Here is a 14,810-nt window from a genome sequence, read left to right as displayed (position 1 = left end):
AAACACCTGGATTTGGCAATTCCTGGGATTCCCGAATATTTGGGATGGTGGGGGTTGTTCCAAGAGGGGTTTTTCCCACTCCTGGATATTCCTGTTTTGGGGGAAGGATTTGGGGACATCCCATGGCAGAGCTGATCCATGAGGATGGAGAATCCTTCCCAAAATCCCTCTTTTTGTGCCCAAAATGTGGATTCTTGCTGCCAAAAAAAAATCCACGTGGAAAACCTGGAGAAGGCAAATTTCCCATCCAGCGTGGAAATCCCAAATTTCCCTCCTTAACGGGAATTTTTTTTTGGGGGGGGGGAGTAACCCTTAGAAAATTTGGGATTTCTGGGAGGGTTTGGATTCCCAACCATGGGAGCAGAAATTTGGGATGGGGCTCCGAACATTCCCGAATCTGGGAAGGAAGGGATGAAGGAGCCTCCTCATCCTCCTCGTTTTCCCGCTGGGAAGAGGCGGAATTAATCCCTATGGAAATTTATTTAAATGAATTCCCGCCTGGACACTCGAGCTGTTCCCAGCCTGGCGAGGGAGGGAGTGGAGACCCCAATTCCCCCCCTTTTCCTGGGATTTTTCCTGGGATTATTCCCTCCTGGAAGTGCTGAGTTGTGCCCCAAATCCAGCTTTTCCAGCTGTTCCCCAAATCCGGGATTTTCCCCTGGGAGAGCAGCGACATTCCAGTGGCTCTCATGGAAAATGGGGATTTTTTGGGTTGGTTTTGCCCCAAAAAAACCCCTCGAGTTCTTGGTTATTCCATGAGGAAAAACTCCAGCATGTCTGGAAACGAGAAATCCCGGTTTTCCTGCCCTAAATTCCTTGGTTTATTTGTTAAAATCACCTGGAAACAGATCCAGATATTCCCAATTTAAACGGATCCAGATATTCCCAAATTAAACAGATCCCAAATTAAATCCCAAATTAAATCCCAAACTCCCAAATTAAACGGAACCAGCCATTCCCAAATTAAACAGATCCAGCCATTCCCGAATTAAATGGATCCAGATATTCCCAAATTAAACAGATCCCAAATTAAATCCCAAATTAAATCCCAAACTCCCAAATTAAACAGATCCAGCTTTTCCCCTGGATTTGAATCCCGAAGATCCTGGGAATCAGGCGGGGGGAACCAGCAGGGAGAGGCATTTTCAGGGATTTATGGAATGCTGCACCCCAAAAACAACACCGGGGGCTGAACGTGCAGGGGAGCCTCAATTAATGATTAATTAATTAATGATCCCAAGCAATTAATTAATGAGGGAATTTGGGCTCAGGCCATGCAGGGATGTGAGGGAGAGGCTGGAATAACGTGGGATAATGGGGGAGATGGGAATTGGGAATTGGGAATTGGGAATTGGGAATTGGGAATTGGGAGCAGGGACATTCCTGGGGACAGCAAGTGACACAGGGTGTGTCCATCCCTGTCCATCCCTGTCCCTCTGTCCATCCCTGTCCCTGTGTCCATCCCTGTCCATCCCTGTCCATCCCTGTCCCTCTGTCCATCCCTGTCCCTCTGTCCATCCCTGTCCATCCCTGTGTCCATCCCTGTCCATCCCTGTCCCTCTGTCCATCCCTGTCCATCCCTGTGTCCATCCCTGTCCCTGTGTCCATCCCTGTGTCCATCCCTGTCCCTCTGTCCATCCCTGTCCATCTCTGTCCCTCTGTCCATCCCTGTCCCTGTGTCCATCCCTGTCCCTCTGTCCATCCCTGTCCATCCCTGTCCCTCTGTCCATCCCTGTCCATCCCTGTCCCTGTGTCCATCCCTGTGTCCATCCCTGTGTCCATCCCTGTCCATCCCTGTGTCCATCCCTGTCCCTCTGTCCATCCCTGTCTATCCCTGTGTCCATCCCTGTGTCCATCCCTGTGTCCATCCCTGTGTCCACCCCTGTCCCCGTGTCCATCCCTGTCCACCCCTGTCCCCGTGTCCATCCCTGTCCATCCCCAGGACTCTGTCCGAGCCCTTGGCTGACCGTCCCCCCTGGCCAGGACACCGAGTCCCCCTGAGGCCACCAGCAGTGACAATGACACGAGCGGGAGCTGCCACCGCCTGTCCCCATTCCCGGGAATGCGGGGGGAAGTGGAATTGTCACCTGTCCCGACGTCACCCTGATCCCAAATTCCCGCTGTCCCTCTGGAATGTCCCCGAGCGGCTGCGGGGACAGCGGGAAGGATTTGGGAAGGGATTTGGGATGGTGGGGACACGGTCACCTCCCGGGTGGCCCTTGGGGACCTGTCCTGCTCCTCCCTGGGCTGGCACCGGGCTGACGCCACTTTGTCCCTGCAGGTGACCGGAGTGGACACCGTGGGCTCCAGGGGAGCGAGAGAGGCCGGACAAAATCTGATCCCCGGGATCCCGGAATTCCCAGCCAGGGTGAGGGATTGATCCGTCCTCTCCCAAATCAGCAGCTCAGAGGGTCCCACCTGGGCCAGGTGACAGCGAGGTGACATCCCAGGGCGAGGACACGGAGCCACCGAGGCACCGGCAGGACCGAGAGGAAAAAATTCCAGAGCATTAAAAAGTGTTGGAATCTCCCAGCCCGGTGTTCAAATGGAATTTTGTCCCTTTTTCTTGCAGGATCCCCCCAACCCCTGCAAAATTCCGCGTTTGGGGGGTGTTTCCTTCCCAAAAAATGGAGTTTTCCTCCCCCGCAGAGGGGGTGAGGGGGGTCCGACAGCCCGGAGGGGACAATTCCTGTCCCCAAGGGCAGGGGGACACGGGGGAGGGTGGGGACAGGGAGGTGACACCTCAGCCTCGCTCCCTTTTCCTCTCCTCGGTCCCGTCCTGGCAACTGGGACAGGCTGGGGACAACTGGGACAGGCTGGGGACAACTGGGACAGGCTGGGGACAGGTCAGGGACAGGTTGGGGACAGGCTGGGGACAATTGGAACAGGCTGGGGACAACTGGGACAGGCTGGGGACAGGCTGGGGACAACTGGGACAGGCTGGGGACAATTGGGACAGGTTGGGGACAATTGGGACAGGTTGGGGACAATTGGGACAGGTCAGGGACAGGTTGGGGACAGGTAGGTAAATAAGAAATAAATAATAAATAAATAAAAAGAAAAAGAAAAAAGAAAAGAAAAGGAAAGAAAAGAAAGAAAGAAAGAAAGAAAGAAAGAAAGAAAGAAAGAAAGAAAGAAAGAAAGAAAGAAAGAAAGAAAGAAGGAAAGAAAAGAAAGAAAGAAAGATTAAAACAAATAAATAAGAACTAAAAATAAATAAAGAGGGAATAAAAATTTAAATAAATAAATAAATAAATAAATAAAAGTTAGAAATAGATACAAAAATTAAAAATAAATTAAAAAATAAAGATAAAGAAGAAATAAATAAGGAATATATAAAAAACATATAAGAAATATATAAGAAATATCTAAGGAATAAATAGGAAATAAATAAGAAATAAATAAGAAATAAATAAAAATAAAAATTAAAAATAAATAAATAAAATTAAATAGAAAAATAAATAAAAAATAAATTTAAAAAAAAAAAGAAAAAAATAAATTAAAAAATAAAAAAAAAATCAATAAAAGGAGGGAAAAAGTCGGGAGGGGAAGCGTGGCAGTTTGTTATGCTAACCGAGGGGGGCTCCGCTCGGGGGACGTGTCGGAGAGGTCTGAAGAGCAAGGAGTTCACAGGCCCTCTCCTTTTGTCATGCTAAAAGTGCAACACAGAAAATATATACAGGCAGCTGCTCAATGGAGCGTGAAATACGAGTGATTTCTCCGCCGGCCCCGGGTAATGCGATGCAGCCCCGGGACAATGCCCGGCCGCCGCCTTTGTGCGCCACGGGAAACTTTTAGTTTTTGTTTTGGCGAGGCTTTGGGGAGGGGGGGGGAAATCAACGGCCACCGAAAGGGACGGAGGTGAGAATCCCCCCCCGCCCCCGATCCCGGGATGAGCTGGGATAGCAGCGCGGAGCCGGCTGGGATGGAAATGTTGGAAATGTTCCCTTTTCCAGCAGGTTTTGTTTTGTTTTGTTTTGTTTTTTTGGTGATTTTTTTTTGGGGGGTATTTGGGGACGGCCCAAGCGGGTGAATTTGCGGAGTCCCGCGGCGGGCGCTCCCTTTGCTGATGCTAATCGGGGCAGCGCTGTAAAATCAACCCTCAAAGCGGCTTTTGTGTCCCCGGGGGAGGCCGGCGGGGCTGGGGGTGCTCGTGCATCCATCTTCCACCTTTCCCTCGGGGGTTTTTTGTGGCCCGGCCGAGCTGAAAGCGGCGCTGTGGGGGCTCAGACGCTCCTGGGGCTCCGCATTCGTTCCGGAGGGGACAAGGTGCCGCTTTTTTGGCAAACCTGGGATATTTTGGGGGGTTTTGGGGGGTTTTGGGATGACCCAGGGCATGGAGACGGTGAAGGTGATGGAGCAGGATGCTTCCCCGGGCTCTGCCAGCCGGGACTGCGTGGTTTTAGGGGAATTCGGGGGATTTTTGGCACCGCATCACGTCGGAGGAGGAGGAGCTGCTCTCTGCTGGTGTGGGGAGGTGTTTTGGGGTGCCTCCCACAAAAAGGGGTACCCCAAACCCTCGGGGGATGCTCCGGGCACGGGCGGAAGCGACATCTAGTGGGAAGCGACATCCCGTCTCCAGGGAGATCGATATCCATGGCAACCCCTCGGGAACGGCGAGCCGAGCGCTCGGGGAGCGGCTGGAATCACCGCACATCCCGGCGGGGCGCGGCACCGGCACCGGGACTTGGGTCCCGGCACCGGGATTTGGGTCCCGGCACTGGGATTTGGGTCCCGGCACCGGGATTTGGGTCCCGGCACTGGGATTTGGGTCCTGGAGTCGGGATTTGGGTCCCGGCACTGGGATTTGGGTCCCGGCACTGGGATTTGGGTCCTGGAGTCGGGATTTGGGTCCCGGCACTGGGATTTGGGTCCCGGCACTGAGATTTGAGTCCTGGCACCGGGATTTGGGTCCCGGCACTGAGATTTGAGTCCTGGCACCGGGATTTGGGTCCCGGCACCGGGATTTGGGTCCTGGCACCGGGATTTGGGTCCCGGCACTGGGATTTGGGTCCCGGCACTGGGATTTGGGTCCTGGAGTCGGGATTTGGGTCCCGACACCGGGATTTGGGTCCCGGCACCGAGATTCCGTTTGATTCCTCATTATCCTGTTCTGCTTTAGTTGGTAATAAATGAAATTAATTTCCCCGAGTGGAGTCTGGTCCGTGCGGGTCGGCTGAGGAGGGGGAGTGCAGGAGCTGCTGTGGTGGGTCCCGAGCGTTCCTCCCGGGTTATCCCACGGCGGGGATGAGGGAAGACACGCGGATATGATTTATTATCGATATTATCGATGGCCCGGGAGGGGAACGCTGGCTGGGCACAGCCGGGACTCGAACCCGCGCTCCCGCCTCTCCGGGGAGGCCGCGCCAGCGGAACCGCGCGCCGCGCAGAGCCCGCCCCCCCACCCACAGCCGCCTTCTCATTGGTCAATAATCTGCCAATTAAAGGGAAAGATAGCGCGGATTGGTTGGAGGGAGGGGGCGTGGCTTTTGGGGGCGTGGCTTCCTGCGGGCGCCTTTGCGCTGACCCCCGGCATGGTGGGCACGGGCCGGGGCTGGACCGGGACCGGGACCGGGACCGGAGCGGGGCTGGAGCGGGGGGTTCCGAGCGGGGCTGCGAGGGGACGGCCCCGGAGAGGGCTCTGAGCGGGGGGCGCATGGCCTGGCTGCCCGGGGGGTGCGCGTCTAGGGGGGGGTCCCAGCCCGGGGGTCCCAGGGTGAGCATGGCCGGGGGTCCCAGCCCGGGGGTCTCACGGTGCCCGTGGCCGGGGGTCAGTGCTCGGGGGTCTCACGGTGCCCATGGCCGGGGGTCTCACAGTGACCGTGTCCGGGGGTCCCTCCGCGGGTTTTTCCCACGCGGGGTGTCCTGGCGAGCGTCACCTCCGGGTGTCCCCACCCGGGGCATCCCCCAGCAGGGACAGAGCTGGGGACAGCCTCCAGGCGGGGGTGTCCCCGTGTCCCCCCGTGCCCGCTGAGCCCTCGGTGTCCCCTGGCAGGCCGTGATGGGGGTGCAGGTGGTGGTCACCCTGCTGGCCGCCAGCCTGATGCAGAAGATGGCCCCGCACTGCTCCTTCGCCCGCTGGCTGCTCTGCAATGGCAGGTACGGCTCTGGCCCTGTCCCCAGGGGCGTCCTGGGGACACCCCGCACCTGTGACCCCCCTGGGGACACCCTGCACCTGTGACCCCCCTGGGGGCACCCCACATCTGTGACCCCCCTGGGGACACCCCGCACCTGTGACCCCCCTGGGGACACCCTGCACCCCCTGGGGACACCCCACACCTGTGACACCCCTGGGGACACCCCGTACCCCCTGGGGACACCCTGCACCCCCCTGGGGACACCCTGCACCCCCCTGGGGACACCCCACACCTGTGACACCCCTGGGGACACCCCACACCTGTGACCCCCCACCTGTGACCCTGCTGGGGACACCCCGCACCTGTGACCCCCCTGGGGACACCCTGCACCCCCTGGGGACACCCCACACCTGTGACCCTGCTGGGGACACCCCACCCCTGTGACCCCCCTAGCCGTGACCCCGCTGTCCCCACAGCCTGTACAGGTACAAGCACCCCTCGGACGAGGAGCTCTGCGCCCTGGCCGGGAAGCAGCGCCCCAAGAGCAGGAGGGACAGGTCAGCCTGGCTCACCCCCAAACCTTTGGGGTGGGGGACATCCCCCGGTGCCACCCCGCCGCGGGGAGCTGCCAGCTCCCGCTTTCCCCCGCAGGAGGACCAACGGGCTGAGCGAGGACAAACCCCTGTCCGTGCCCCGCGACATCGACCTGCGGCTGGACACCAGCCCCATCACCGCCGTGGACGCTCTGGGTACCTCCCCGTGCCCCCCCGGGGGTGTCCCCGGCGCGGTGACGCGTCCCCAGCGCGGTGACGTGTCCCCACGGCCCCCCCAGTGCTGCGTTATTTCCTGGAGTACCAGTGGTTCGTGGATTTCGCCGTCTACGCCAGCGCCGTCTACGTCTTCAGCGAGGGATATTTCTGCCTGGTCAGCCCCTCCAGGGAGACCAACCTCGGCGTCCTCTGGTGCCTGCTGAGCGTCGTCTTCTCCGTGTATCCCGAGGGGATTTTATCTGGGGGGACCCGGCAGAAGAGGGACCCCCCCTCCAGCGGGATTTTCCCTTCCGTAAAAGCGGATTTCACGGGTTGTTCACCCCGCTGAGCAGGTGGGGGTGGTTCGTGGTGATGTTTGGGGGGGTCTCAGAGGGGTCTGGGGGTCCCTGTGGTGTCCCTGGTTTACCTTGACGCCGTCCCCGACCCTGCAGCAAGGTTTTCTTCATGGTGATGCGGCATTATTTCCGCTCGGAGGAGGGCGGGGAGCGCTCCGTGTGCCTCACCTTCGCCTTCTTCTTCCTCCTGCTCGCCATGGTGGCCCTGGTGGTCCGCGAGGAGTACCTGGAGTTCGGCCTGGAGGCCGGTGGGTGACGGGGACGGGGCGCCGGGGGTGGTGGTGGGGGTCACACCACTCGTGGGGGTCACTCCTCACTCCCAGGGGTCACTCCTCACTCAGTGGTCACTCCTCACTCCCAGGGGTCACTCCTCACTCAGTGGTCACTCCTCACTCCCAGGGGTCACTCATCACTCAGTGGTCACTCCTCACTCCCAGGGGTCACTCATCACTCAGTGGTCACTTACACTCGTGGGGGTCACTCCATAGGGGTCACTCCTCACTCGTGGGGGTCACTCCCCACTCCCAGTGGTCACTCCCTGCTCCCAGCGGTCACTCCACACTCTGGGGTCACTCCCCACTCATGGAGGGTCACATCACTCACAGGGGTCACTCCCCATTCCCAATGGTCACTCCCTCACTGGTCACTCCTCACTGGTCACTCCCTCACTGGTCACTCCCTCATGGTCACTCCCTCACTGGTCACTCCCCCATGGTCACTCCCTCATGGTCACTCCCTCACTGGTCACTCCCCATGGTCACTCCCTCATGGTCACTCCCTCACTGGTCACTCCCCCATGGTCACTCCCTCATGGTCACTCCCTCATGGTCACTCCTCACTGGTCACTCCCCATGGTCACTCCCTCACTGGTCACTCCCCCATGGTCACTCCCCCATGGTCACTCCCTCACTGGTCACTCCCCATGGTCACTCTCCTATGATCACTCCCCATGGTCACTCCTCACTGGTCACTCCCCCATGGTCACTCCCCCATGGTCACTCCCCATGGTCACTCCCCATGGTCACTCCCCCATGGTCACTCCCCATGGTCACTCCCCATGGTCACTCCCTCACTGGTCACTCCCCATGGTCACTCCCCATGGTCACTCCCCATGGTCACTCCCCATGGTCACTCCCTCATGGTCACTCCTCCATGGTCACTCCCCCATGGTCACTCCCCCATGGTCACTCCCCATGGTCACTCCCCATGGTCACTCCTCCATGGTCACTCCCCATGGTCACTCCCCATGGTCACTCCCCATGGTCACTCCTCACTGGTCACTCCCCATGGTCACTCCCCATGGTCACTCCCTCACTGGTCACTCCCCCATGGTCACTCCCCATGGTCACTCCCCCATGGTCACTCCCCATGGTCACTCCCCATGGTCACTCCCTCACTGGTCACTCCCCATGGTCACTCCCCCATGGTCACTCTCCCATGGTCACTCTCCCATGGTCACTCCCCATGGTCACTCCCCCATGGTCACTCCCTCATGGTCACTCCCCATGGTCACTCCCCATGGTCACTCCCCCATGGTCACTCCCCATGGTCACTCCTCACTGGTCACTCCCCATGGTCACTCCCCATGGTCACTCCCCATGGTCACTCCCCACTGGTCACTCCCCATGGTCACTCCCCATGGTCACTCCCCATGGTCACTCCCCACTGGTCACTCCCCCATGGTCACTCCCCATGGTCACTCCCTCATGGTCACTCCCTCACTGGTCACTCCCCATGGTCACTCCCCATGGTCACTCCCTCACTGGTCACTCCCCATGGTCACTCCCCATGGTCACTCCCCATGGTCACTCCTCACTGGTCACTCCCCATGGTCACTCCCCCATGGTCACTCCCCCATGGTCACTCCCCCATGGTCACTCCCCCATGGTCACTCCCCATGGTCACTCCCTCACTGGTCACTCCCCCATGGTCACTCCCCCATGGTCACTCCTCACTGGTCACTCCCCCATGGTCACTCCCTCACTGTCACTCCCTCATGGTCACTCCCCACTGGTCACTCCCCCATGGTCACTCCTCACTGGTCACTCCCCCATGGTCACTCCCCCATGGTCACTCCTCACTGGTCACTCTCCCATGGTCACTCCCCATGGTCACTCCCCATGGTCACTCCCGCAGGACTGGCCGGAGTCACCACAAACCTGGAGCCCATCCTGAAGCCCCGGGGCTGGGAGTGGACGTGAGTCGGGGGCCGGGGGGGGACAGAGCCCCGTTTTGGGGTGGATTTTGGGAGGTTTGGGGTGGGAAGCGGCCGGGCATGGGGACAGCCACCCTGCCACTGTCCCCGGTGTGTCCCCAGGCTGCCCCTGGCCAAGCTGGGCTTCAAGCTGGGGCTGGTGGCCCTGTGCTCCTTCCTGGGAGCCTGCCTGACCTTCCCGGGGCTGCGCCTGGCACAGACACACCTGGACGCCCTCAGGATGGCGGCTGACAAACCCCTGACACAGTTGGGTGACACCTGGGGACAATGGGGAACACCTGGGGACAATGAGGGACACCTGGGGACACCTGGGGACACCTGGGGACAGTGGGGGACACCTGGGGACATCTGGGGACACCTGGGGATAGTGGGGGACACCTGGGGACATCTGGGGACACCTGGGGATAGTGGGGGACACCTGGGGACATCTGGGGACACCTGGGGACAGTGGGGGACATCTGGGGACAGTGGGGGACACCTGGGGATAGTGGGGGACACCTGGGGACATCTGGGGACAGTGGGGGACACCTGGGGAGTGAGGGAGGGCTCGGTACCAGGACCCCCTGGCTCTGGGGGAAGTTTGGGGTGGGAGGGGAGGGGCAGGGGGGCTGTGGGGGGGCTGTGGGCTCTGTGGGGTCTCTGGGGTCCCTGTGAGGTCTCTGTGGGGTCTGTGGGCTCTCTGGGGTCTCTCTGGGGTCGGTGGGGTGTCTCTGGGGTCTCTGTGGGGTCTCTGTGGGGTCTCTGGGCTCTCTGGGGTCTCTGTGGGCTCTGTGGGGTCTCTGGGGTCTCTGTGGGGTCTCTGGGGTCTCTGGGGTCTCTGTGGGCTCTGTGGGGTCTCTGTGGGCTCTGTGGGGTCTCTGGGGTCTCTCTGGGGTCTGTGGGCTCTGTGGGGTCTCTGGGGTCTGTGGGCTCTGTGGGGTCTCTGGGGTCTCTGTGGGGTCTCTGGGGTCTCTCTGGGGTCTCTGTGGGGTCTCTGGGGTCTCTCTGGGGTCTCTGTGGGGTCGGTGGCAGTGACAGTCCCGCAGGCTCCTGCTGCACGTGGGGTTCGTGGCGCCGGTGCTGGTGGTGCTGATGTGGGTCAGGCCCCTCTCCCGGGATTTCCTGCTCCAGGCCCCGCTGGGCAAGCAGGCGGTGCAGATGTGAGTGGGACACCTGGGGGGGACCCCCTGTGACCCCTGTGTGACCCCCTGTGACACCCAGTGTCCCCCAGAAACCCCTGTGACCCCTGTGTGTCCCCCAATGACCCCTGTGACACCCAGAAACCCCCCCAATGACCCCAATGTGCCCTGTGACCCTCCATGACACTCAGTGACCCCAGTGTCCCCCCCGTCCCCTGTGTCCCCTGTGTCCCCTCACCCCCCAGCCCCTGTGTCCCCTCTGTGTCCTCTGTGTCCCCTCACCCCCCAGCCCCTGTGTCCCCTCCGTGTCCCCTCCGTGTCCCCTCAGTGTCCCCATCCCCGTGTCCCCTCTGTCCCCTCTGTGTCTCCTCAGTGTCCCCTCTGTGCCCCCATCCCCGTGTCCCCTCTTTGTCCCCTCTGTGTCCCCTCAGTGTCCCCTCTGTGCCCCCATCCCCGTGTCCCCTCTGTGTCCCCTGTCCCCCGTTGGGCAGGGTGAGGGTCTGTGTCCCCCATCCCCGTGTCCCCTCTGTGTCCCCTCTGTGTCCCCCCTGTGTCCCCTCTGTGCCCCCATCCCCGTGTCCCCTCTGTGTCCCCTGTCCCCCGTCGGGCAGGGTGAGGGTCTGTGTCCCCCATCCCCGTGTCCCCCCTGTGTCCCCTCTGTGTCCCCTCTGTGTCCCCCCTGTGTCCCCTCTGTGTCCCCTCTGTGTCCCCTCTGTGTCCCCTGTCCCCCGTGGGGCAGGGTGGGGGGGTCCGTGTCCCCCATGCCGGTGCCAGCCCGTGCCGTGTCCCAGCCTGTCGCACTCGTCCTACGACACGGCGCGGCTCTGGGCCGTGGTGGCGCTGGCCCTGCTGCGCCTGCTGGGGACGCGCCACCACCTGCAGGCTTACCTGGCGCTGGCCCCGCGCTGGGTGCGGCACATGCGGAGGGAAGCCGGGCGCATCCCGGCCCTGGAGATCCAGCAGAAGGTGGGGAAGCGGGGCCGGGGGTCGGGGCTGGGCGGTGGCGGGGGGTTCCCGCTGAAGGGATTTTCGGGCTTTAGATCAGCGGGATTTACTGCTACGTGTCCGTGGTGAGCCTGCAGTACCTGGGGCCCGTCATCCTCAGCCTGCACTGCGCCCTGCTGCTCAAGACGCTGGGTGAGGAGGGGGCGCCGGGGGTTTGGGGGGGTTTGGGGGGGTTTGGGGTGGGCAGGGGGAGACGGGAGGTCGTTGGCAAGTCAGGGAATTATCCCCACCTCCTCTCCCGGCCCCTCTCCCTGTCCCCACAGAGACCCCCAGAGCTGTCCCCTGTGTCCCACAGAGACCCCCAGAGCTGTCCCCTGCCCTACAGAGACCCCCAGAGCTGTCCCCTGCCCCACAGAGACCCCCAGAGCTGTCCCCTGTGTCCCACAGAGACCCCCAGAGCTGTCCCCTGTGTCCCACAGAGACCCCCCAGAGCTGTCCCCTGTGTCCCACAGAGACCCCCAGAGCTGTCCCCTGTGTCCCACAGAGACCCCCAGAGCTGTCCCCTGTGTCCCACAGAGACCCCCAGAGCTGTCCCCTGTGTCCCACAGAGACCCCCAGAGCTGTCCCCTGCCCTACAGAGACCCCCAGAGCTGTCCCCTGTGTCCCAGAGACCCCCAGAGCTGTCCCCTGCCCTACAGAGACCCCCAGAGCTGTCCCCTGTGTCCCACAGAGACCCCCCAGAGCTGTCCCCTGTGTCCCACAGAGACCCCCAGAGCTGTCCCCTGTGTCCCACAGGCCAGCACTCCTGGGGGCTGTACCCCGAGCTGTCCCCCGCCGTGTCCCCAGCAGCGCCGCTGGTCCCCCCACGCCCCGAGGGCGAGGCTGGCGAGGACGTGCAGGTGGTGGTGCAGGAGATCTCGGGGGTCCTGGGCTGCATCTTCACCCCCCTCTTCTTCCGAGGACTCTTCTCCTTCCTCACCTGGTGGGTGGCCGCCTGCCAGGTGGTCACCAGCCTCTTCGGCCTCTACTTCCACCAGTACCTGGCCGCGTCCTGACTGGGGGGGACTGGTCAGAGCCCGGCCGGAGCTGGCTGTCCCGCTCTGGGGACACGCCTGGGGACATCGGTGTCCCGCTCTGGGGACACGCCTGGGGACATCGGTGCCACCAGGACGGGGTTTGTGGCTGTGTCACCGCTGTGCCTGCCCCTCCTGGGGACGCTCCAGCGCTGCCTTTTCCTGGAGGACACGGTGGGGACACCCAGGAGCGGCCAGCGTGGATTTTGGGGTGTTCTCTGGGCTGGGGGGGGGTTTTGTAGGGTCTGTGACCCCCTCGGGCCCAGCAGCCTCGGGGGTGGGTGCTGCACAATAAACAAGTGACGCCACTTTGTCACCCAAAAGACGCTCTCGGTGTCCCCAAACGCTTTGAGCATCACCCCGGGGCTGGGGACAGCGGAGGGGACACGGGGACAGGGCCGGGGTCCCTGTGAGCCGCTGCACCTGCGTGAAACGGGATTAGCAGGTCCGGGCTGGCCGGAGAAAGGGACGGGGGCTCTGATCCTGTTTGATGGCCTTGTAATGGTCTTAATTCCCTCCCTCCTCCTCCTCCTCCTCCTCCTCCTCCTCCTCCTCCTCCTCCTCCTCCTCCTCCTCCTCCTCCTGCTCCTGCTCCTGCTCCTGCTCCTGCTCCTGCTCCTGCTCCCCGGGAATCCTCGCCGGGGATATTTGAGGAAAAGAAAGGGAAAAAGGAAATAAAAAAATAGAGCGGGAAATGCCCGTTTTCCAGGCAGGGAATCCAAACCCGAATCCAGCGGGAAAATTCCCATTTTCCAGGCGGGGAATAAACCCGAATCCAGCGGGAAAATTCCCATTTTCCAGGCAGGGAATCCAAACCCGAATCCAGCGGGAAAATTCCCATTTTCTGCGTGAGGAATCCAAACCCGAATCCAGCAGGAAAATTCCCATTTTCCAGGCAGGGAATCCAAACCCGAATCCAGCAGGAAAATTCCCATTTTCCAGGCAGGGAATCCAAACCCGAATCCAGCAGGAAAATTCCCATTTTCTGGGTGAGGAATCCAAACCCCTTTTGGGACTTCGGCTGCTGCCCCGAGAGAAGGGAAGGTGCAGGGAGGGAGCGATTCCCGCAGGATTTGGGGTGCGGGGAGGGGACACCTGTGGGAGCCTGGGCCACCCCAGGGTGAGCCGGTGGCGCTGGCCCGGTGGCTCTGGCATGTCCCCTGTCCCTGAGTGCCCGGTGGCTCTGGCCCGGTGGCTCTGGTGTGTCCCCTGTCCCCAAGGCCCCGGTGGCTCTGGCGTGTCCCCTGTCCCCAAGGGCCCAGTGGCGCTGGCCCGGTGGCTCTGACTGGGTGGCACTGGCCCGGTGGCTCTGGCGTGTCCCCTGTCCCCAAGGCCCTGGTGGCTCTGGACCGGTGGCTCTGTCCCGGTGGCTCTGGCGTGTCCCCTGTCCTGTCCCCAAGGCCTCAGTGGCTCTGGCTCGGTGGCTCTGTCCTGGTGGCTCTGTCCTGGTGGCTCTGTCCCGGTGGCTCTGGCCCGTCCCCTGTCCCCAAGGGCCCGGTGGCTCTGGACCGGTGGCTCTGTCCCGGTGGCTCTGGCCCGTCCCCTGTCCCCAAGGACCCAGTGGCTCTGTCCCGGTGGCACTGGCGTGTCCCCTGTCCCCAAGGCCCCGGTGGCTCTGTCCCGGTGGCACTGGCGTGTCCCCAAGGCCCGTTGCCAAGGCCGGGTTGTGGCGGAGCCAGACACGCAGCCGGAGCCTCCCCCGGGAGCTGCCCAGACGGGTGACCCTGCCCGGCGGCGACAGTGACAGATCGAGCCGCGACACCGCCGCGGGCAGCGGGGGAGCCGCTCCCGGCCCTCGGCAGCCGCAGAGCTTTGGGGGTTGTTTTCCTGGGTTTGGGGTTTGTTTTCCTGGGTTTGGGGGTTGTTTTCCTGGGTTTGGGGGTTGTTTTCCTGGGTTTGGGGTCTGTGTTTTCCTGGGTTTATTTTCCCGAGTTTTGGGGTTTGTTTTCCTGGGTTTGTCTTCCTGAGTTTTGGGGTTTATTTTCCTGAGTTTTGGGGTTTCTTTTCCTGAGTTTTGGGGTTTATTTTCCTGGGTTTGGGGTTGTTTTCCTGGCTTTGGGGGTTGTTTTCCTGGGTTTATTTTCCTGGGTTTGGGGTTTCTTTTCCTGGGTTTGGGGTTTGTTTTCCTGGGTTTGGGGGTTGTTTTCCTGGGTTTATTTTCCAGAGTTTTGGGGTTTGTTTTCCTGGGTTTGGGGTTTGTTTTTCAGGGTTTGTCTTCCTGGGTTTTGGGGTTTATTTTCTTGGGTTTGGGGTCTGTTTTCCTGGGTTTGGGGTTTG

General features: G+C 61.0%; 1 protein-coding gene and 1 long non-coding RNA gene across 3 annotated transcripts in view; both read left to right on the top strand.

The window, feature by feature from the left end:
- The window catches only part of LOC148182502 (uncharacterized), a 40,096-nt gene extending 37,638 nt beyond the window's left edge, over positions 1 to 2,458 (top strand). Inside the window, exon 4 of the long non-coding RNA XR_015774637.1 lies at positions 2,282 to 2,458. This is a non-coding gene — a long non-coding RNA (uncharacterized LOC148182502). The remainder of the gene's footprint in view (positions 1 to 2,281) is intronic.
- A 3,024-nt stretch (positions 2,459 to 5,482) lies between these two features.
- Positions 5,483 to 12,836, top strand: TMEM161A (transmembrane protein 161A). 2 transcript variants are annotated; one of them, XM_014260316.2, is made up of 12 exons: positions 5,483 to 5,537; positions 5,996 to 6,099; positions 6,554 to 6,634; positions 6,729 to 6,826; positions 6,910 to 7,066; positions 7,279 to 7,430; positions 9,319 to 9,379; positions 9,500 to 9,643; positions 10,423 to 10,536; positions 11,307 to 11,481; positions 11,556 to 11,652; positions 12,307 to 12,836. In XM_014260316.2, the coding sequence occupies exons 1-12, from the start codon at positions 5,535 to 5,537 to the stop codon at positions 12,513 to 12,515; spliced, it is 1,395 nt and encodes a 464-aa protein (XP_014115791.1). In that variant the 5' UTR covers positions 5,483 to 5,534; the 3' UTR covers positions 12,516 to 12,836. The 2 variants fall into 2 exon arrangements, with proteins under 2 accessions (XP_014115791.1, XP_014115790.1); XM_014260315.2 differs by having other exon boundaries at positions 12,256 to 12,834.
- The last annotated feature ends 1,974 nt before the right edge of the window (positions 12,837 to 14,810 follow it).

This window comes from Pseudopodoces humilis, chromosome 28 (genome assembly GCF_049639895.1).
Source record: "Pseudopodoces humilis isolate 2021_Gansu_Grassland_sample_001 chromosome 28, ASM4963989v1, whole genome shotgun sequence".
Lineage (NCBI taxonomy): Eukaryota > Metazoa > Chordata > Aves > Passeriformes > Paridae > Pseudopodoces > Pseudopodoces humilis.
This window is presented reverse-complemented; position numbering and strand designations above follow the sequence as displayed.